The 23260-nt window shown below is 44.1% G+C and overlaps 1 protein-coding gene across 1 annotated transcript in view; it reads left to right on the forward strand.

Annotated features, from left to right (window-relative positions):
* The first annotated feature begins 13844 nt into the window (after positions 1-13844).
* ARHGAP44 (Rho GTPase activating protein 44) overlaps positions 13845-23260 on the forward strand; it is a 142230-nt gene continuing 132814 nt past the window's right edge. The window contains exons 1-2 of the mRNA XM_065898067.1: positions 13845-13980; positions 15855-15972. Coding sequence (XP_065754139.1) covers positions 13845-13980; positions 15855-15972 — 254 coding nt within the window. The remainder of the gene's footprint in view (positions 13981-15854; positions 15973-23260) is intronic.

The raw sequence follows: 23260 nt of genomic DNA on the forward strand, positions 1-23260 counted from the left end.
GACTTCAGTGAAAAGGAACAGAGTCTGCAGTTACATACATGCTGTTAAAACACACGGGCAGATAAGTTAGCCAACCCAAAGTTCTCATCAGTTTCACAGCTGAGCAAACCGAATGGTAATGTAGAACAAATTGGGCATCAAGGTGATCTACAAAATCTGTAGAGACTCCCCAAGGAAGACTGAGTTTTTATCTTCTTTTCTCCCCTCAATTTATTCCTGACCATCATTTTCTCATCAGTGCACATATAAACCAAATGGAGGAGCTGAGATTTTGTGAAAGAGCCCTGGAATGGGGGTCCTCAGCTCTAGTTCAGACTAGCATTGATCTTGCCCCATGCCATGGCTCTGCCTTCCCTGCTCTGGCCTTAACTTTCTCCTGGGTTCTCCCCGCTTAGAAGCAAGAAGGTCACAGGTGGCCAGAAGCCCCAGGTGTTCAGCCTGCCAGATGAGCAGTTCCAGCAAAAAGAGAGTTTCTCATTCTTAAGAGTCGCAGCAGAAATCTGACAGCTGTCTCCCAGTGGTCTCATCCATGAGCCAATCTCTGTGGCCATGAGCATGAGATACAATTTCATCCATAGGGTCTGGATCTCCTGTTTAGCCCTGAGCTGTGGCGTGGGATCATTTGAATCTCGTGCACTGACAGTGGAGAAGGTGAGCTTTTCTAAAGCAAGGTTGAGGCACTTTTACCAAAAGGTGGAAAGGATGCACAAACTATAGATGACTCTATACAACCCCTGTTGATGAGAAGTTTGTCACCTAGTGGAGGAAACAAACAAGGAATGACAACGTTGCTTACATGCGGGTAAGTGCATACTTCTCCCATGTGGTATGTGGTAGAGAAAGGGCATTTAAGGAAGTCTTGGGTGGGGAGGATGGTCAAGAAGGGCTCTCCAGAGGAGACCACCAAGCCAAGATAGTTACAACAATGGAGTTAGCCAGGCCAAAGCAGAGGAAGAAAGCATTCCAAGCAGAGGCAACAGCCTGTGTAAAGGCCTGGAGATAAATGAGAATTTGCCATAAGTGTGAACTTATCTTTAAAACATAAGGGTATCGCAGCATTTTAAGCAAGGAAGTGCTATAATAATCTTTACACTTTATGTTTTAATTTTTATTGTTTTATTTTTATTTAATTTTTATTATTTTTACTATAATTTTTTTTATTGAAGTATACTTGATTTACAGTTTCAGGCATACAGCAAAGTGATTCAGTTATACATATACATCTCTATTCTTTTTCACATTTCTTTTCCACTATAGATTATTACAAGATCTTGAATATAGTTCCCTGTGCTATACAGTAGGTCCTTGTAGTTTATCTATTTTTATATATAGTAGTCAGTATCTGTTAATCCCAAATTCCAAATTTATCTGTCCCCTAAGTTTCTAAATTTACCTTTTAGAAAGAGAACTCTGGCTATAGTGTGGAAATGGATTGGAGTGACAAGGATAAGGGAAGGGCAGCCGAGTAAATTGTGAATTCGTTTGATAAATCATTGGTGAGATAATTTATCATCTCATGAGAGATGAGGCATGAGAACTTCAAGGGAAATTCAACATGTTGAATTTAGTACATGAGGAATGATGGGGTAAGGCTAGGGGCTAGAGTGAAGGTAGTAACCTAAGAACCCGTAAGAAACCAGCCAACAAGCAGATGGTGACTCGACTAAGAAAACGGTGGTAGGAATAGAGAGATTAAGGTAGATTTGAAATAGAGTGGAAAGTATGGGGCTTGATCACTGGATGTGGTGAGCAAAGGAGAGGATTCGGATCTGGGAGGGGTAGGTGATTGTCCAATGTATGTTCATTCCATTCACAGAGGCAAAAGGCCAGAATGAGTGACTTAATAGGAAAAATTGTGAATTTGAGTTTTGAGCGACTATTGCCTGTAGGACACTCAAGTCAAAAGCAGTCTCGAGAGAGGTCTGGAACTCAGAGTCCTTTGTGTAGAGATTTAGGGATGGGAGAAGTCAGCATACGGAAATTAACTGAAATCATGGGGATGACTATAAGCTACACAGTGTGTGGAGTGAGAAGAAAACAGGATGCTGAGGACCACCACCACGTAAGATATTGGTGAAGGCGAGGAAAGGGCGTGGCTAGAAAACCAGGAAGAAGACCGGAAGAAGGTGGTATCCCGGGCACGGAGGCGGGAGAAAATGTCAAGAAAGAAGGAGTCTTCAATCGTGTCTAGTGCTACTGTTTCAGTAAGGTAAGCAATGGAGAGTGTTGTTTGATTTAATAATAAGGAGGTGGTGAGAGCATCTTGGGTGCAGTGGTGAAGCCGGGTGGATGTAGACCGAGGAATTGAAAGGCGGTGAGGAAACGGAGACAGTAAATCCAGACATTGCCTTTCAAGAAGCATGCCCATGTGAGGAAGGAGACACACGGGACCAAAGCAGAGAGTCAGAAATTCAAAGGATTGATTGTCAAGAGGAGAGAGATTTGAGGTAACCTAAAAGCGAATGAGAGTTTGGTAGTACACTCGAGAGAAGGTGGTAGGGATACACGGCTGTATCACCTTTATTTGTCCACTCTACTGTGGATGGGTGTTTCAGTTGTTTCCAATTTCTGACTATTGAAAATGTTGCTGATACAAACATCCTAGCCCATGCCTTTTGGTACAGATATGTACACATTTTTGTTGAACGTGTGAGATGGTGGGGTCATGGGCTTTGTTGCATACTGCTAAGCCTCAGCTGATAATGTAAAACAGCTTTCTGAGGGGCTTGTCCTCCCATCAAACTATATGAGCTTCAGGTGAGCTACATCCTCATCGGCGCTTGGTTTTTGCCAGTCTTTTTCAATTTTAGCCCTTGTAAAATCGATTGGCGTATATTGGATGACTAATGAGGTTCAGCAACTTTTCATATGTCCTTTGGCCATTTGGATTTGTCTCCGTGGTAAGGTGACCGTTCACATCCCCCGTCCATTTTTCTTTTAGGTTTTCTGCCTTTTTCCTATTGTATTGTAGAATTCTTTATATGTCCTGGAGTTGAGTCCTTTGACTATTACGTGGTTTGCAAGTAACTTCTCACACTCTGAGGATTGCTTTTTTTAGTCTCTTAATGGTATTATCTGATAAACCAAACTCTTTCGTTGTTAAGTAATCCCATTTATCAATATTTCCTTTAAGGTCAGAGTTTTTGGTGTCATGTTTAAGGAATCATTCCCTACCCCAAGTTCCTATAGAAAATGTTCTCTCTTGTTCTTTATTTTGATTTTTTATTTCTTTTGGGAAGAATAATTTTTTTAGAGAATGGGTGGTTGATAAACCTTTCCAGGCATTGCATGTTTAAAAATGACTTTCTTTTGCCCTTGTTTGTGAATGTCAGACCAGATGTAGAATTTTTGAGTCGCACTTGAGTTACAGCCTGTTTCCATTGGAACTCTGTAAACATGGCTCCAAATTTTACTGCATTGAGTGTTGCCAATAGGAAACATTGAGAGAATCGGCTTTTCTTCAGAGACAAACGTTTCTCGGAACAGTACTTATATACATTTGTATCTGTCTATCTTCCTTTTTTTGTGGTGGTGGTGGTGGTTGTTTTAATTTATTTATTGGAGTATAGTTGATTTACAGTGTTGTGTTAATTTCTGCTGTACAGCAAAGTGATTCAGTTATACGTATATATGTATATATACATTCTATTTTTATATTCTTTTCCATTATGGTTTATCACAGGATACTGAATATAGTTTTGTGCTATATACAGTAGGACCTTGAGGTTTATCCGTTCCATATATAATAGCTCGCATCTGCTAACCCCAGCTCCCCACTCCATCCCTCCCCCACCCCCCTCCCCCTTGGCAGTGGTTGTCCTTTAGATTGAGGTATAATTGATATATAACATTATATTAGTTTCAGGTGTACAACGTAATGATTCGATATTTGTATATATTGCAAAATGATCACCACAATTAGTTAACATCTGTGCCACACAGATTACAATTCTTTTTCTTATGATGAGAACGTCTAAGATTTACGCTTAGCAAATTTCAAATATACAGTACAGTATGTGTCTATCTTTGAAATTCAGAAGTTTTACCAAGATACATCTAGGGCTTCCACCTCTACTCACTGCAGTAATATATTCTAGTACTTGGTGAATGATTTCAACTTTGATTTGGGCCTTTCTTCAGCTGTGCAGAGTATCTTTTCAAGAACTTTTATGCTATTTTCTTCCTCATCATCTGCTCTGGAAATTCTATTACATGTATATATATATTTTAATGTTCTGAACAAGATTCCATGTCTCTCTTCCTTTTCCTTTCCTTTCATTGAATTACCTACTTTTTTCCTCCGAATTTTGGGGAGCTCTCTTCCAGCCCATGTTGGAATGCACCAGTTTTGCTTCGGGCAGTGCCAAATCTGCTATTTCCTGCCTCTGTTGAGTTTCATTAGTTTGGAAGTCGTATGTTTCTTATCCAAGAACTCACTCTTTCTTGTTTAATATGGCTCTTTTTCTTGGCAACCAGCTCCTGTCATATTAAACCCATGTTCTCTCTGTTCTCACCAAGAATACAAATTAGACTTTAAAAACTAGATTTCCCTTACTTCCTGCTTAACTTTTTCACTGGAGGACATTTCTCTGAGTTCTCAGATTCGCCTCCCTGTGTTATGGAGGTAATAACCTGTAATAAAAGCACAGGCATTTGAACTAGAAAAACCTGGGTTTGCAGCCCAGTGGTGGCACTTGAATGACTATTCACAGAAAGCCTCTGAGCTTTGATTTATTTGATGGGTGTAATAAAACCCTCATCCCAGAGTTCTTTTCAGGATTGAACAAGATAATGAGTGTTGAGATACTTACAGTATTGCTTACCTATATGGTTCATTACTGTCTTCAGCATCACTTGCTATCATCACTTTACATCATCATCATCTTTACCATTATATGGAACTACTCAGTCTTTTTGTGTGTGTGTGCGTTTGTTCATTCTCAGAGAGGTCTGGTTAGTCAGGATTTGGTGGCTGAGATGGTGGGGGCAGCGGTCTATCGGAGATGGTGTTGGTCTCTGTTTAATTTCCCCCAAAAGGTTACCACACATAGTAACGTTTTCCTGGACAGAGTGAAATAGAAATTTTCATATATATATATATATATATATATACACACACACACACACACATACACACACATATATATTTGAATTATTTCAGAATGACTTTAGAGGAAGAAATGAATCAAAACTACTGGCTCTAGTTAACTTTTTGGTCCTCAAAGTTGAATTTAAAATTTATTCCAAATAAAGAGAATTAATACATGAAAAGGCTTAGGTGAAAATACAGTTGACTATTTCTACCCTTTGAGGATAGGGTAGACTTTCTAAGCATTAAACTAAGGGCGTAAAACATAAAGGAAAAGATGGATGGATTTGACCACATGAAAAATGTAAAATTCCTGGAAGACAAAAATCAACATTAGAGGTTTTAAGAGGGGGAAGGCCAAACTAGGGGAAACATTTGCCATAAGATACAATGGCATTAGTATAGTTAATATAGCAAAAGAGCTTTTTAATATCACTAAGAAACTATGGAACGCCATAAGAGAAAACCAGGCTGAGGACATGAAGAAGTGAGCAATTAACTGAAGAAGAAACACTCACAGCCGTGAAACATGTGAGAAAAATGTTTAATGCGATAGAAAAGAAAAACCCTGCACTATAATGCTATTTCTGAGCTCTTCATCTGGCAGGATTATTAAAGTGGTAATACCCCATATAGGTCAGGGTGTGGGGAAGGTAGAACATTTATGCATGGTAGGTGGGCCTGCAAAATGTTTCCATTTTTTAATCTAGAAGATAATTTGGCAATACAAGAATAAACTTGAAAACATGACACACTCTGATGCAGAAATTCTCTTTTTAAATTGAACTCTAGTTGATTTACAATGTGTTATTTTCAGGTGTACAGCAAAGTGATTCAGTTATATATATGTATATATACAAATACATACCTATATACACACACATATATATATTTCAGTTTCTTTTCTATTATAGGTTATTACAAGATATTGAATATAGTTCCCTGTGCTATATAGTAGGTCCTTGTTGTTTATCTATTTTATATACAGTGGTGTGTATTTTTTTTTTTTTTGCGGTATGCGGGCCTCTCACTGTCGTGGCCTCTCCCGTTGCGGAGCACAGGCTCCGGACGCGCAGGCTCAGCGGGCCATGGCTCACGGGCCCAGCCGCTCCGCGGCATGTGGGATCTTCCCAGACTGGGGCACGAACTCGTGTCCCCTGCATCGGCAGTCGGACTCTCAACCACTGCGCCACCAGGGAAGCCCCAGTGGTGTGTATCCTGATGCAGAAATTCTAATTCTTTAATTTTGATCTTAAGAAAGTATATGTGCAAAGGTTTAGTCACCATGTTAATCACAGAGATATTTAAAATAACAGAAGATGGGAATGAACATACTGACCTAACAAGTGTGATCCCTTTTTTGAAATATATTTATAAATTCATAATGTTATCTTGGTTAGTAAGAGTAGGCACGGTTTTTATTTTTTAATTTATCTGCACTATTCACTCCTCAATAAATACCATGAAAATGGACCTGCATTTATATGTAAACACATATAGTGTTAGATTTTATTCAGTAACATCTATTAGTAGATTAATTTTATTCATAATTTTTATGTCTATTCTTAAGATACTGGTTTGTTGTTTTTGTGTTTGTTTCATGTTTGTGCTACATTCATCAGGTTTGGTTACAGGGTTAGGCCAGTTTCATAAAATGAACTGAGTTGCTTTCCCTCTATGTCTGTGCTCTGGACCACTTTAAATAGCAGAAGAATGATCTGTTTCTTGAATCTTTGAAATGAATTTATAGTTTTTTAAATAAGTGAAATTATCTGAGCCTGACTACTTTGGGGAGTGTTGTTTTGTAACGACTTTTCCAATTTTTTCAGTGTTCTTGGTCTACTCATACTTGCTACCTATTTTATTTATTTTTATTTTTTTAAATTTATTTTGTTGAAATATAGTTGATTTACACTGTTGTGTTAGTTTTGGGTGTACAGCAAAGTGATTCGATTATACATATATATATATATATATATACATTCTTTTTTGTATTCTTTTCCATTATGTGTTTATCCCAGGATATTGAATACAGTTCCCTGTGCTCTACAGTAAGACCTTGTTGTTTATCCATCCTGTATATAATAGTTTGCATCTGCTGACGCCAAACTCCCAATCCATCCCTCTCCTACCCTCTCCCCCTTGGCAACCGCAAGTCTGTTCTCTACGTCTGTGAGTCTGTTTCTGTTTTGTAGGTAAGTTCATTTGCGTCATATTTTAGATTCCATATGTAAGTGATATCATGGTATTGGTCTTTGTCTGACTTACTTCACTTAGTATGATAATCTCTAGGTCCAACCATGTTGCTGCAAATGGCATTATTTCATTCTTTTTTATGGCTGAGTAGTATTCCATTCTATATATATGTACCACATCTTCTTTATCCATTCATCTGTTGCTGGACGTTTAGGTTGTTTCCACGTCTTGGCTATTGTAAATAGTGCTGCTATGAACACAGGAGTCTTGCTACCTTTTATTTTGTTTTTTTTTTTGGCTGTGTTGTGCAGCATGCCAGATCTTAGTTTCCAGACCAGCGATTGAACCTGTGCCCCCTGCATTGGGAACACGGAGTCTTAACCACTGGACTGCCAGGGAAGTCCCCATTGCTACCTATTTGAAAAACATCTGTAGTAATATATATTTTCCTAGTGAAAAAAGAGCTTACTTTGAAACAAGTAGACATCAAATTGCAAAAGTATTCTCATAATTTCTTTCGGCATCTGTGATTAAATCCTTTTTCTCATTCCTAAAGCTGTGCCTTTCAGTTTTTCTTCTTTTTCCCTTTCTTGAGCTCTATTCATTTTATCTATCTTTTAAAGTAGCCCACCCTAGAATGAGTTAATCAATGACTCCCTTAATTTCAGCTGTGGTCCGTATCAGGGCTGCCTCAACAACTGTTCGTTCTGGAGCCCAAAGTGACAGACAGATAGTCCCCTCAGGGAAGTTCATCTTATGGCACTGACAGAGGTGAAGAAAGCCTCTTAATACATTGGGTGGAGGTGGCACGTGTCCCTTCCACCCACATGCCATTGGCCAAAGCCGTCACATAGACAAGTCCAAAGTTACTAGGTAGGGAAATACACTCTGTCCATGATAAGGTTCTGGCAAAGATATAGATCCAAGGAGAGCTGAAAAATTGGAGTTGATATGCCCCAAGATGGGAACATCTATCATCCTGTTTAAAGATACTTTGGACTGGGCTTCCCTTGTGGCACAGTGGTTGAGAGTCCGCCTGCCGATGCAGGGGTACACGGGTTCGTGCCCCGGTCCGGGAAGATCCCACGTGCCGCGGAGCGGCTGGGCCCGTGAGCCATGGCCGCTGAGCCTGTGCTCCGCAACAGGAGAGGCCACAGCAGTGAGAGGCTCGCGTACCGCAAAAAAAAAAAAAAAAAAAAAAAAAAAAGATACTTTGGACTAACAGGTATGTTTTAATGGTGTAAGTTTTATACTTGCTGGTATAAAGGTGATTGGAATCTGAAAAGGGTAATAATATCCTTCACTTATAGCGTAACACTGAATATAACTTTGGACTTGTTAAATCCTGGAAGGCTTAGGCATATCCAGGCCAACAGCCATTTATTGAGCAAGTAGATTGGTCAGTTGGTGGATTTCCCAAAACTTAAGGCTTAGAGATTTTGGGCTATAAACCCCCATATAATAGATGAGGAAAGAATACCCTGGAGAGGTCAGATAAAATGACCGGTCATAGGGCTTCCCTGGTGGCGCAGTTGTTGGGAGTCCGCCTGCCGATGCAGGGGACGCGGGTTCGTGCCCCGGTCCGGGAAGATCCCACATGCCGCGGAGCGGCTGGGCCCGTGAGCCATGGCCACTGAGCCGGCGTGTCCGGAGCCTGTGCTCCGCAACGGGAGAGGCCACAACAGTGAGAGGCCCGCGTACCACAAAAAAAAAAAAAAAAATGACCGGCCATAATTACACTGAGCTTGTCACTTCCTGTTCTGTTTTCTCTCTTCTGGTGGACCGTGTTTTTTTTTTTTTTTTTTAATTTTTTAAATTGAACTAGAGTGGATTTACAATGTTGTGTTAGTTTCTGGTGTACAGCAAAGTGATTATATATATATACACATACATACACATATATATATTCTTTTTCACATTCTTTTCCATTATGGTTTATCATAGGATATTGAATATAGTTCCCTGTGCTATACAGTAGGACCTTGTTGATTATCTATTTTATATATAGTAGTGTGTATCTGCTAATCCCAAACTCCTAATTTATCCCTGCCTCACCCCCTTTACCCTTTGGTAACCATACATTTGATTTCTATGTGAGTCTGTTTCGGTTTTGTAAGTAAGTTCACTTGTCTCATATCTTAGATTTCACATATAAGTGATACCGTATGGTATTTGGACCCTGTGTTTTGAATTCTGTTCTGGAGGCCAGTACTGTCCAATAGAACCTTCAGTGATGACGTTGGTGCTCTATTTTACACTATCTAATATGGCAGACACAAGCTATGTGTGGTTTGGGGGTATTTGAAATGTGGCTAGTGTCATTGAGGAACTCAATTTCTAATTCTCTTGAACTTAATTTAAACTTAAATCACCATTTTTCTTTAGTGACTCCTGAGTTGGACAGGGCAGCTCCAGCCAATGCTGGGACCTGAGGGTTAAGATGCTAAAACCTCTCTAATTCAGGGGCTCCCAAATGGAATATCAGATTTCAAAGGAGATGGATCTCAGATAAATAGTACTACCACATTGTCGAAGCAAGTAAGAGACCCCTGTTTTGTTGGTCAAAGCAAGTCACGTGGCCACATGTAAGGTCCATAGGAGTGGGCAGTATTATCCTTCCATAGATCAAAGTCAGGTATAAAATAGAATTTTCTTTCTTCTTTCTCTTCCCCCTCCTCTCTCTTCCTCTTCCTCCTTCTCCTCCTTTTCATTGTCTTCTTCAAATGCACTTAACTGAAACATTCAGTCCATTCTTCTGGTGGTAGAAATTAAATGTCAGAGTACTTTGGGGCTTCTTGATTGTACACCTCAGCCATTGCTGCCTTCTCGTCATCTTTGATGCCAGCAGAATCACGTCCCGCTCTTTCTGGTACCTTTGTAAGTCCTCCTGGCACACACACGTTCATTGCACGTGGCTTGGTGCAGGGAACTCTGGAGCCACCACAGCACTGTGTTTTGGGTGCCCCAGGCCCTCACATGGAGGCTGTCTGTGACCTTTGCTCTGTGACCTAAAGCTACATGATATATCTGCGTCCAACCTGCCTATACCCAACTTAAGTTTTGACCCTGGGAAGGGCAAGGGGAAAGTCGCTTTCTCAGAGATGCCCTCTGTAGTAGTCAGCTTAGACTCAGCGATGCTGCAGGAACAAACACTCCCCAAACCTCTGAAAACAACAAACGTGTTGCTTTTCATTCCAGTTGGATCACCACGACTGTGATCCATAGCGGCCCCTACCTGGCTCATTGCTGGTCTCATGGCAGAGTGAAAAAAGAAGGGGGTAGGATCTCTAAATGACTCTTAAAACTTCTGCTCTGAAGCGACAAAAATCACTTCTGTGCATATTCTCTGTCCAAGGAAAGTCACGTGATCGATTTTGACCTCAAAGAGAAGAGGAAGTATAATCCCTTCCTATAGGGAAGGCAGTGACATTTTTGAACAGTAATAAAATCTGCACGCTCACCGTCTACTTTTCATCTCCCTCTCTCCCCTCCTACTCCCCTACATCTTGCTCAACACCCCCACAGCTTGTGGGTTCTTTATCTAGAATAGGAAGGATAGGATATTCTTCAAACTCTGCTATTAATGGCGTAGACTATTAACATTCCAAAGCCCATAGTCTTGAAACTGCAAACCCCTTTCTTTTAAAGCCCTGCTCTCTCACATGTGTTTCTGAAGCCTGCTTTGAAAGATCAAAAGAGTAGTCTTGACGCTCCTTGCTCTTTTTTTCTGCACTGTCATCCCCTCCCTGGGGTAGGAAGCAGAAAAAGCCCCGGCTGAATGGAGAAAAAGCTCATAGGAGAACAGAAATTTGTGAAGAAACCACCAGTTAATAAACTATTATTGGACCACACTCTAGCAGGGTAGGCTGTCTTTTGTGGAGAAGCAGAACTGAACTGAAATATCTCAGAATTGAAGGCAGGGTCTGGCATGATATTGGAGTGGTCTACCAGAGTTCTGTGCTGTCCAGTACAGCATCCCCTAGCCACATGGGTCTATGAAGCCCTTGAAATGTGGCTAGGGTGATTGGGGAACTACATTTTAAATTTTATTGAATTTTAATTTCAATAGCCACGTGTAGTTGGTGGCTACTGTATTGGACAGTGAGGTTCTAGACGTTACCAGAGACAGTGCTACTAAGTCAGCCAGTGCCCTCAATGCCTCACTATTATTTATACACATGAAAACGTACTGTGCCTTGGTTTTTTAAAAAAATGTCAAAACGAAAATAACTTCAGTTTGTATAAAAATTAAGTTGATATTACAGACATAACGCAGTTGGTTGAAAGCAAATAATGCTTTCACTTATTAATTGGCTAGAGCTGCTGACCTAATAAACTGAGGCTAAATTCACAACTAATTAAAGATTTCACGTTCATTCAGCCAAGACATGCCTCAAACCATCTTTTTTTTGGTTCAGCTGGCCGGCAAGATACTTGGAACCATATTGGGGACATCTTGCAACTATAATCAACGTATGCAACGTATCGCGTTTCAGAAAAGTTCTTTCATTTATCACATTAGTACTTCTGTTGTAGGAATAGGATTTTTCTCTATTGCACTCACAATAATCATATTTGTAGTAAATGAAGATGACAATGTACTACATAGAAATTTAGATGTTATTTGATTGTTGGTAATTTAGCAAATAGTTCTCTAACTTTGCTATTTCTCATGCAGTATTATTTCTCTATTAGAGATGAGAAAACTGAGGCTTAGGGAGGGTGTGCATTTTTCCCTAAGGTTATATAATTGGTATTTGGAATTCTAATATAAACTCATATCGGTTTGATCCAAAGACCCTACCACGCGACAACACTGCTCTTACTTGGTAGATCATGATGAAACCTAACTGCAATCACCTTTGTTTTCTTAAGGATAGAGGCTGCAGAAAGTCAACGAGCCCTTTTCAAGAGCCAACTGAGGTCAGTGGGCTGCCCCTGTGTAGGACGCTGCAGGCGGGTCACAGCTGATGACCCAGCGGTGGAAGGGAAATGAGGCTGGAATGTAAGCCACACAAGAAAGTTGTCCTGGTCAAATCCGGCCCGTGATTACAATGCCGCTATCATTATATTGGCTTCTGGTTACCTACTAGGTTTGGTGAAAAGCGAGGATCAAATTTCTGGGATGCAAACTATGCCTGGTTCAAAATCTGACCATCAACCCCTGTGCCCCAAGCTTAACCCCGCCCCTCATTGTTAATCAGGTGCAACTTTATGAGCCACGTTCCTGCTGGCAAAACTCCTCCTGTCAATTCAAAGCAGCGAGGCCTCCCGTTCACTTAAAATACACACAGGTGGTTGCCAGAAGAGACGAGGGTGGAGGGGCTGCGGGCGAAAGAGGTGAAGGGGATTAAGAGGTTCAAACCTCCAGTTATATAATAAGTCACGGGGATGTAATATACAGCATAAGGGATATGGTCAGTAATATTGTAACAACTTGTGTGGGGACATATGGTTACTAGACTTATGGTGGTGATCATTTCATAATGTATGCAAATGTCACATCATTATGTAGTACACCTGAAACTAATATGATATTGTAAGTCACCTGTATTTCATTTTAAAAAAGAGACAATGGAAGACAGATGCTCTTAATGTGCCGTTGTATTCTCGGTTCCACTTTATTTCTAAAGCAGGAAAACCTTTCCCTTCCTAGAATGCTAAGGGCAAAGCCGCCGGCGACGCCGCCTCTGCCCACCTCCGCGCCCCGCCACACGTGGAAACTTCGGGCAGAGGGAAGGTGGGCGCCGGGCGCGGAACTACAAGTCCCAGAATGCACGGCGCCCTCCGCACAGGCGCAGCGGGGATCCCCGGCCCCGGCCAGACAGCCTGCGGAGACCCGGGTCCCGCGCCGGAGCTGGGCTGGGGGCAAGCAGCCGGGGCGGACCCGGCGGCGCCCAGGGCGGCCCGGGCGTTGGGATGAAGGCGCCGCGGCGCGCGTGAGGAGGAGGATGCGGCAGCCGGCGCCGCGGCGGCAGGGGGAGTAGGCGGTGGAGCCCCCGGGAGGGAGGTGCGCTCGGGGCCAGACGGCTCCGGAGGCTCCGCAGTGCCGCCGCCGTCGCCCGGGAGGCTCCGCGCGGGAGCCATGTAACCCTGCGGCGGGCTCCGGGCTGCTCCGTCCTCCCCAGCTCCCGGGATAGCGCGCCAGCGGGACCACGATGAAGAAGCAGTTTAACCGCATGCGCCAGCTGGCCAACCAGACGGTGGGCAGGTAGGTCACCCGCTGGCCGCCGCGGGCCGTGGTGCGCTGCGAGCCTGCATCCGCCGGGCGCGCAGGTGATGGAGCGGGCGCGCCGGCCTCCGGCCCTCCGCCCTTCGCTCCCTGCCGGCCCTCGCTCCCTCGGGGCGCCGCTCGCGGGCGCAAGCCCTCCTCCCTGAACTTCCCGGACCCCTTCTCATGCTCTGCCTGCTGCTCCGGGGCTCCGGTTGCCAAGCGCAAACTGTGACGCATCCTTTACCGGCGTCCCCAGCTGCCCCTTCACCTCGTCCTCCCTGCCTTTCCCCGGGACTCCCTTCTCTCTCTGGCCCCAGAGCTTCCTGGAAACAGGTGTTCGCTCTGATGGTGCTGGAGGCCGCCGAACCGCGGTCGCCCTGCGAAGATGCTTTCTCCTGGGCCGAGTTCGGGGCTCCTCGGGGGTCCGGGGGAGTGTTGGGCCTGGTCGTCTTGGCAGAGCTGAGCCTGCGCCTCCTGCTGTGTTTGTTTCCTGGGGCTCTGACTGTATGAGATTCTGGATCTCTCTCCTGGCCGGGTTTGTCGAGGCGTTAGGTGGTGGAGAGAGCATCTGTAGGGGTGGGGGGAGCGGGGGCAGGGCAGGTGCTGGTGGAATGGCGCTGCTGTCGGCTTGGTTCTGAGACAGGTTTCAGCGCAGGGAGGGAGGGAGGCTGCGGAAAGGGAGGCCCAGCTCCTCTGGAAGATGAGTTAAGCAGAAGATCACAGCCAGGTAGGGGAGGGGGACTGAGGCCTCACAGTCAGGAAGAGCCAGGCCCTAGGACGCTGCGAGACCCAGCCGGCTGTGGCTGTCATCGCTGTGAAAATGGGCTACATCTGGGCTAGTGTCTTCAGAAGATGCTCTGCGGGGTGCCAGCCTCTACTGATGTTACAGAAGGGTTCTGGTGGTTCTCTTCCAAAGCTCGACAGGCTCTGCACACAGGGTGGTTAGGTAGAGGGGATTTTTCGTGGAACTTATGTCCCTGGGGAGGGATTTCTGTTGTTGCTGTGGTCAAGGAATGCAGGTGTTCCCTACTAAGGCCGGCGGCAGAAAGCGGAGAACTCAGCCTTGGGTGCAGTTCAAGTGCCAGCTCGACACATCGAGGGCCCTCCGCTAGGTTTACCAAGAAACCCAATACCTTTCTTGGGTGGGAAGTGGAGCCCGAACTGGCATTTGGTAGGGCGGGAGTGGGGACCTAACTGGGGACACTGAATGCCCATGTAAGCATACTGCCCTGATTACGGTGGGCATTTGAGGGCAGGGGATGTGGTGGCTTCGTATGCTTCCAGGGACGCCAGATGGTTTCCAAGTAACCATGTCTAAAATTGACTTGGATGCATTTTCCTTTCCCAGACACATGTGCTTTCACATGGGGGAGAATTTATGAATAGCAGACTCAGATTAGCCCAGATTTCTGGCATGGCATTGCCACAGATATAGCTTCACACGGGCTGCCTTTGGATATGTTGGACGCGGAAGCAGTGTTTTCCTGTCTGGGTTGTTTAGCAGATGACAGTTGAGTTGACATGTCTTTGGTGACTTGACTTCTGCATCACTCTGCTGGCTGGCCTCTGTCATCAATCGGGTCATCGCACCAGACCAACCACGTGACCAAGAGGCCCCTGTCCGTAGACTTGGATTGCCCTTCTCACTTGGTCCTGGGGTGTCACTTTGGTGCTGGAAGCGAAATGGTAACAAGGTGTTCACGCTTCCTCCCTGGCGCCCCTGAAACACAGCTCTTTCTCTCTTCAGGACTTGTTTTGAAGTGGTAAGATTTACGAGCCTTGGGCATAAAACCTGATTTCTACCCTCATCCATGGATGTAATGACCAAGGGAAAAGGGAAGAAGTTGGGTTTCAGAATAGGAACCAGGTGGTCTTACTAATTTGAAAGCGCGTTCTTGGAAGTCCAAGCAGCTGGTCACTAAGAGATACTTTCCACTTGTTTATGGAGTCTCTGGTGGATGCTGGCGTGTGGATGAATTTCTGGCTCTTCGTCAGATGGCATCCGTGGTGTTCTGCACTGGGTAAAGTGGGGGCCAGCCCACTCTTGAGTATCACTAGCTTGTATCCATTTTGGTGACGTTCTGAGTGAACCTTTTAGAGCAAAGACCAGTTTGTGCCGCTTTGCTGCTTGAAAGCCTCCAGGGGCATCTCAGTGCACCAAGCGCCCCAAGTCTTTCCAGGGGTCTACAAGACCCTGTCCGACTTGACCCCCTCCTTGTCTTTCCATACTCCTTCCGTTCCGCCCACCCGCCTGCCTGCCCCTCCTCCACTGTGCTCCAGCCACGATAGGCTTCCTTGCCCCCAACACACCACGTAGGGGCTTTGTTCGAGCTGTTTCCCGCTTTCCCTGCCCAGCTGAGGGTCTGCTCTTCCCATATTGCCTTTTCCTCATCATCCAGGTCTTTAGCTCAAAGGCCTTTGAGAGGCCCCCCCCGCCCCCTCCCCCCCACTTCACGGTCCCGCCCATCATCCTGTTCGTTTTTTGTCACAGCACTCATCACTCTTTGAAATGCTTAGTTTTCTTTTTTTTGACTTCTTATAAATACAGTACCACAGAATGTATAGATCGCTACTCTATGCTCATTGTATATAGCCCAGTGCCTTGTGGGCAGTTGGTGCTCCGTTCACGTTTACTGACGAGGTTACAAGAGTTTGTCGTAGGGTCCATGCAGGTCGATAAAAGGGGCAGCTTTTACTTTGTCTTCCTGAGAAGGTAGTGAGGCACGATGCAAACAGTTGCTTCTTAATTTCTTGAATCCGTGGAAGCAGTAGGATTGGACGCTTGGAATTTAGGTGTGGGGCTGGTGGACCACCTAGTGGCGTGGCTTTAACAAGCCGCTGGATTCTTGTCCTTGCGTGTCTTTGAAGTGACGACGTTCCTGTCTTTGAGGGAAGGCTGAGAGGTGGGCTGGAGCGGTGCCCTTCCTCACGGCTCTTCACCCAGCTCGCCTTCCATGAGTTGCAGGTTTTGGAGGTCTTCTGAATATAAAACCTCCGGAGGTCAGATCCAGTCCCTTTAACAACGTAGGAATTGCCGTGCTTACACGTACTCAGCGGAGCTAATGGTATTTCCTCTTGAAGTGCTCACCTCTCCGTGGAGAGGGTGCCAGCAACTGGGAAGAGTTTCAAACCCACTGCGCTTAACTGGGAAAAGTTTCGTCTCCTCCTTGGTCTGCTTCTCCCGTCCTTGTACACGTTCCTTCTGCTTTGGACTCTCTCTGTCCTTTCACTTCAGCTCATCCTCTGGGAAGCATCCCTGGCCCTTCAAGACTGGACCACCACGTGCCTAATGGTTCCAGCTAGCACCGGCTTTCGAGTGCGGTGGATCTGGTTGGTTGGTTACTGACTACGGGATCTTGAGCTGAAATCTGCACCTTAGTCTCATCTGCAAAATGGGCATAACAAGAGTTGCACTGTGGTAATGTCATAGGGAAGACCCTTTGTGTTCTATTACAAGTCAATCACTAAAGGGACGTGGCCTGTGAGCTTAAATTACACATAATGGCCCATCTCTGGGAACCCTGCCTCCCAGGTCATGATCATTAAGCTAAAATACCTTTGTTTAGCTCACAGGAAACATCCTGACCATGCCCACCTGTGAATGCAGGGAGGAAGAAATTAACACCTCCCCTCCGGAGGCTGCCGGGAACCAGGAAGTGTTTGGCTTTACCCCCTCCCCTTTTCGTATAAAAGAAGCCTGAATTCTAACTCAGACAAGACAGTTCTTTGGGGCACGAGTCCACCGTCTTCTGGGTCTGCTGGCTTTCGGAATAAAGTCATTATTCCCTGCCCCATCACCTCGTCTCTCGGTTTATTGGCCTGTCATGCGGCGGGTAGCACGAGCTTGGACTCGGTAATGGTAATGTGGTAATTGTGGCAATGAGGACCTGAGATTACCCCTGAAAAGCACCCAACACTGCTCAGCCCTAGGGCATGCTCCGTAAATAGTAGCTAAAAGTATCTTTGGGCATATGCTATAACTGTTACTGGGTTGTATGCACGTGGCATTCGTTCATTCTTTCCTTTATTCAGTAAATGCTTATTGGACGCCTGCTGTGTGCTAGGCTCCGCGCTGGTTCAGGGGCTCTTGCAGTGCAGGGTAAACAAAATCCGTTTTTCTCTTGGAATCTGTGTCCGCAAGGCATGCGTTGTTTTTGTCTCGTCTTGTTTACCTTTCCCACTAGACTTCAAGTTCCTCGAAGGCAGGGACGACTGTCCTAATGCCTGGTGTATAGTCTGTTCTCTGAAATTCTTTGGCAGCTGAAGGCATGGGTGAGCAAGGGATCCCTGCATCGTAGACAGAGATGCAAGAGGCTCCTGACACCGGGCCTCTTTCACTTTGTGGTGGGAAGGGGCGTATAGAGGCGTGAACACAGCTGCACAGCTGGGCTTCGGAAGGACAGAGCAAGATTTAAGGGAGGAACTAGTTCATGCCTGACTTGCCTTCAGGAGAGTCTGTCGGCCGCTGGGGTGAGAGGCATCCTGAAAGACATAGAGTATTCTTCTTGCAAGTGGTGTTTGGTTTGTGTTGGGTGGAATTGGTTGGTTGGTCTCCCTGAGCTGAGATTTAGAGACCTGCTAAGTGACCGAGAAAATGGAAGTAAAACTGACACTTTGACCTGGGGAGGAGGAGGGTTTTTTTTTTCCCAATCTGCACAGTGGGGGTCACAGTAGCCCTTGCCTCAGAAGACTGTTAAGAGTTAAAGGGAGCCTGGCTTACACCAGGTGCCCAAGAAATGGTCGGTGAGGTTCCTTGTCATTTTCTGCTTCTTGCCCATTCAGCTCTCCAAAAACGCTGGCCTCCCAAGTGTAAGGGGCTTCTTAGATTCCCAGGGCCGCTGCCCAGTGGTGGCCGTCAGTGGGCTCTGTGCTCTCGTGCAAAACGGGGGACATTCAAGAAGCCCAGGAGTAGGCAAGGAGCTCTGAAAGTGTGAGAGAGAGAGGCGTGGGAGGGCGGGAGCAGGACCGGTGGGGTTGGATTCTTTGGTTTTCAAGTCTGTGAGTTGGTGAGTGGAAGGCCAAGTTTGGTCTGCACAGCCCCCGTCTTCCATTCCTAGACCGCTCAGCCTGCCACCGTGATTGGGCTTGCTTTCTGGTGCAGAGCCGGGCTGAGCATCACTGCTGCTCTGCAGCTCTCAGGATGTCACTGCAGTCGCCAGTGGTACCCAGATAGATGCCGAGGATGCAGCAGCCTCTAGGAGCACTGGTGCTGCAGGCATTTTATGCTTGGGCCAGAGCAGCCGAAGCCAGCCAGGATCTATTCCTTGAAGGTGTCTCTGAGACACTGCCTTGCCCATCAGCAGGCCTCCTGAGAGCCATGATCCAATCCATAGGGCATCATGGAAAGGTCATTGCAAATTAGTCATGGGACTGCTTGGCTCCCACCTCTATTTCCCTGTGAGCGGGACCACGTCCTCCTGTTAGGCCAGCAGGGCTGGACAGACCCAATCCTGTCCCCCAAGGTGCACGTTTATGAGGTCTCAAAGCGAAGTTTTTCATCAGTTTTATGGAAGCCCATGTCTGGCCACCTGCTGTGGTGTGTCTGTGTGACGGAGAACAGAATGTGCTCACAACCTGATGAACGGGCTAGCGAATCCGGAGGGAATATTCTCTGCTCCTGTCTCCTAAGATCCTTGCTGTACAGCCCTCAGTCGTCAGGATTTCCTGCAGAATTCTGTTCTCCCAGACCTGCAAGTCATTGCGAGGGAGCCATTCCCTTCAACAGCAATTAATGACTTCCCCTCCCAGTGGCCATCCAGCAAAGAAATGTATCAGTAGTCATTAGCGTTTTTTCATGATGGGTGATAAGGAGCAGTTTTTTTTTCTCTAGAAAGAGTGAATCCGTAGCCATGTGAGCAAAACAGTCATTTAATTTATGGTTTGTTCCTTCTAGAGGGGATAAGTAAGGAGCTCTTTTATTGGTAATCAAGAGATTCAAATGCTATGACAACATATATTTCAAATGCTATTTTAATAACGGCAGCAGATAATACCCTGAGGCTTCAGCTCCGAGTGAAGTTAGTTATGGGTTGGAGAGAAGCTGGGGGGCGGGTTGGGAGGAGCCGGGGAAAGTTAGGGCTCTCCTATTTGGTGCAGGGCTTCCCAGCAAGCTGGCACCTGGCACCCCACTGCCTGTGGGAAGTGTGTGGCTGTCGAGCAGTTTTAAACTATCCTTTCTGTCCAGGAAGCAGATGTTTTTGCTTTCATTTTCCAACTTCAGGGTTTATTTTTAGGATAAATGTTTATTTTCCCACAGAATTCAATCTACTTTTTTTTAACTTTCTTTTTGGTTGCATAAGTGATACTTTATCGTAGAAAAGTTTTAAACTCATGGGTGGGCAAAAAGGCAAAAAAAAAAAAAAAAATCACCAATAATCTCACTACCTGGAGACCACAGTGAATATTTTGGATATGGTCTTCCAAGTTTTTTCATAGGTGTGTATCTGTTCTTAAAGAGCTAGAGACGGTTTGGTGTGTACTGTTTTGCAACCTGATTTTTCCTCCTTTGTTTTTTTTTTTAAAAAATTCATTTATTTATTTTTAGCTGTGTTGGGTCTTCATTGCTGCGCGTGGGCTTTCTCTAGTTGCGGCGAGCGGGGGCTCCTCTTCGTTGGGGTGCGCGGGCTTCTCATGGCGGTGGCTTCTCTTGTTGCGGAGCACGGGCTCTAGGCGTGCGGGCTTCAGTAGTTGTGGCTCGCGGGCTGTAGGGCGCAGGCTCAGTAGTTGTGGCTCACAGGCTCTAGAGCGCAGGTTCAGTAGTTGCGGCGCACGGGCTGAGTTGCTCCGCGGCATGTGGGATCTTCCCTGACCAGGGCTCGAGCCTGTGTCCCCTGCATTGGCAGGCAGATTCTTAACCACTGCTCCACCAGGGAAGCCCTGGCAGGTGGATTCTTCACCACTGTGCCACCAGGGAAGTCCCTCCCCCTTCATCTTGAATATCATCCCATGTCAATAATAGTGTGTCTCTAGCATAATTTTTCAACTATATAATATTCCATTAGAGTCCGCCGGTTTCCTTTGGTAATCATGTAGCAAATATATCCTATGGGTTTACTTTCCTAGGATGAAGTCTTAGAATTGCTGGGCCAAAGAATATGTAAGTTTTTAAGACTGTGAATGTACGTTTTATATATATGAACACACACATATTCTGTTTTCATCCTCAGAAGAATTGCTAATTTCTTCTCCCCAACTCTATCAGCAACTAATATTATAACTTTGTTAATTACCTGAATAAAACCAAAACCTCTTTTCTCCTCTCAAATTTCTAGTGAGGTTGAGCATCTGTTACGTCTGCTGGACATTCATGGCCTTTCCTGAGCTGCCACACAGTCCTTTGCCCCACTTGTTTAAAGTCATGTTCATAACTGTTTTCTTACTGACTTTTAGGTAATTGTTAATAAGCATATACAAGCTTTGTCTTATGCCATGCACATCTCCCTGTAGCTTTTTCTGCCTTTTATATTTTGTTTTCTGTCATTTATAATATTTCGTGATCTCAAGTCTATCAATTTATGGTTTGTGCTTTAAATGTTACGCTTTGGAACACTTTTCTCAGCCTAAGATGACATAAATATTTATACATTTTCATTACCATTTATATAATTTTATTTTGCCATCAAATCTTCAATTCATCAAATTCTTTAATTTTGGTGTGGGACATCACGTAGGTGTCACATTTAGTTTTTCTTTTTTAAAACAGTTACCGTGATAGCAAATTGAATGAAGTAACTCCTACCCACTGTATTGAAACGTCATCATTATTATGTACTAAAAGTTGAAATGTCATCATTATTATGTACTAAAAGATTTCATCTACTTGTATCTGTTTGTAGGATTCCAGTTTGTTCTCTTGACCTGCCAGTTGGCAGGGATTTAAGGTGGGCTCTACTGCCCGGGTGAGCAGGGATGGGTCGGTGCATCCCAGGCTTTGGGTGGGGGGCGCAGTGGAGTTGGTCTGGGATCCTCAGCTCAGCTTCCTCTGGGGCAGCACCTTGGCTTGGCAGTTAGGACTCAACAGCTTTGCCTAGAAATCTTGTTGTGCCTTAATCACAGCTAATTTACAAATTGCTTTTTTATTTAAAAAAAAAGTTGATCATATTCTTTTGGCTTCGCTCATTGGTTTATTCTTCTTTAGTATCTTTTAAAACGTATGCATTAAGTTGGGGAAAACTGACAATTTTGCAATATTTAGTATGATAGTTCTTCCCATCTGAGAATAGGGTACGTTTATTCAAGTCTGTTTATGATCCTATAAACTAGTTTTTGTCTACTTGCGTCCTGCATAATTTTGCTTCTGTGCTTTAGATAATTTGTCATTGTCATTACCGTAGACTTAATGCTTGGAATCTTTTGTTATGTTTTTCTTACTCTTCGTTGCTGGAATGTAGGAAAGTTATTGATTTTTGTATATCTTAAACAACCACCTTCATAAACTTTCTCATTATTTTTAAGTACTTTAAAAAAATTGAGTCTATTGAATTTTCCAGGTAGCAATCATAAATATTTTCTACAAATAGTAATTTCCTTCTTCCTCTTCAGTATTATATTTATTTTATTTTCTTGTCTAATTGCATTGTCTAGGACTTGTAGAACAGTGTTAAAATATTGGTGAATAAATGGCAAAATGTGGACTTCCCTGTCTTCTTCTTATCCTCTGTGGAAATGCGTGATAATTGATTTGAGAGATTTTATTTTTTAATCATGTTACATGCTGCATAAATGTATTTTACTTTGAGTTTTTCTCTGGCATTAAAGTTAAATTTGATTGACTATATTATCATGGTCTTTAGAGATAATCATATGTTTTTCTCCCTTAAGTTATTAATATATTCACTCAATAATTTATGCCACAGACATTTATTGAGCACTTACTACGTTCCAGGCATTGTTTTCTGTGCTGGGGATACACCAGTGATTGTTCCTACAGTTCCTGCACATGAGGACCTTGTGTTTTACATTCTTGAACCTCAGTAGATTTTCTAATATTGAGCTCTCCTTGCCTTCCTGCAGTTGATCTTATTTGACTATGGTTTGCCAATTATTATACAGTGCTAGATTTAGTTGTTTTATTTAGGATTTTGGCATTCAGTATTCATATACGAGAGCATGTGAATTCTTTTCTTATGCTAAACTTGTCACATTTTGATAACACTGTAAAATGAACTGTCCGTTTTCTTCTTCTTCTGTGCAATGGTGAGGTAAGGAATTACTTGTTCTTTGAAGGTTCGAAACGACTTTTCCAGGACATTTTTTAGAGGTAGTTCTTTGCCAGCTTTCCCAATTTCTTCAGTGATCATTGGACTATTTATGTTTTCTATCTTTTCCTGAGTCATTTTTAGTAACCTGTTTTATAGAAAAGCATTAATTTTGTGATGATTTTAAAATTTAATAGAATCTTTTTTGAGCATATACGTGTATCTCCTTTGTCAGCCTAATTTGCATTTCTCTCTTTTCTCACCTGGACTAGCTTTGCTAGAGGGTTTCCTTCCCCCCACACCTAATCAGCTTTTAGGTTTAATGTTTTATAAAAATTTCTTTCTTTTTAGCTCTTGATTGGTGCATTTTTTTTCCTATTTGTAGTAAATTCTTCTTTAATTTTTAAATTCCTTCCTCCTGATTTCCTTGGGTTTATCTGTTCTTTTCCTAGCCTCGAGTCTTCCATGTTGTCTCAATATTAAGATGTTAGGTTCTGCCATGGTAACACCTGAGCTTCGGAACCTCAGTGGCTTAACATAGCAATAGTTTGTTTTAAGCTCATG

Source organism: Phocoena phocoena, chromosome 19 (assembly GCF_963924675.1).
Source record: "Phocoena phocoena chromosome 19, mPhoPho1.1, whole genome shotgun sequence".
In the NCBI taxonomy this organism is placed as follows: Eukaryota; Metazoa; Chordata; class Mammalia; order Artiodactyla; family Phocoenidae; genus Phocoena; species Phocoena phocoena.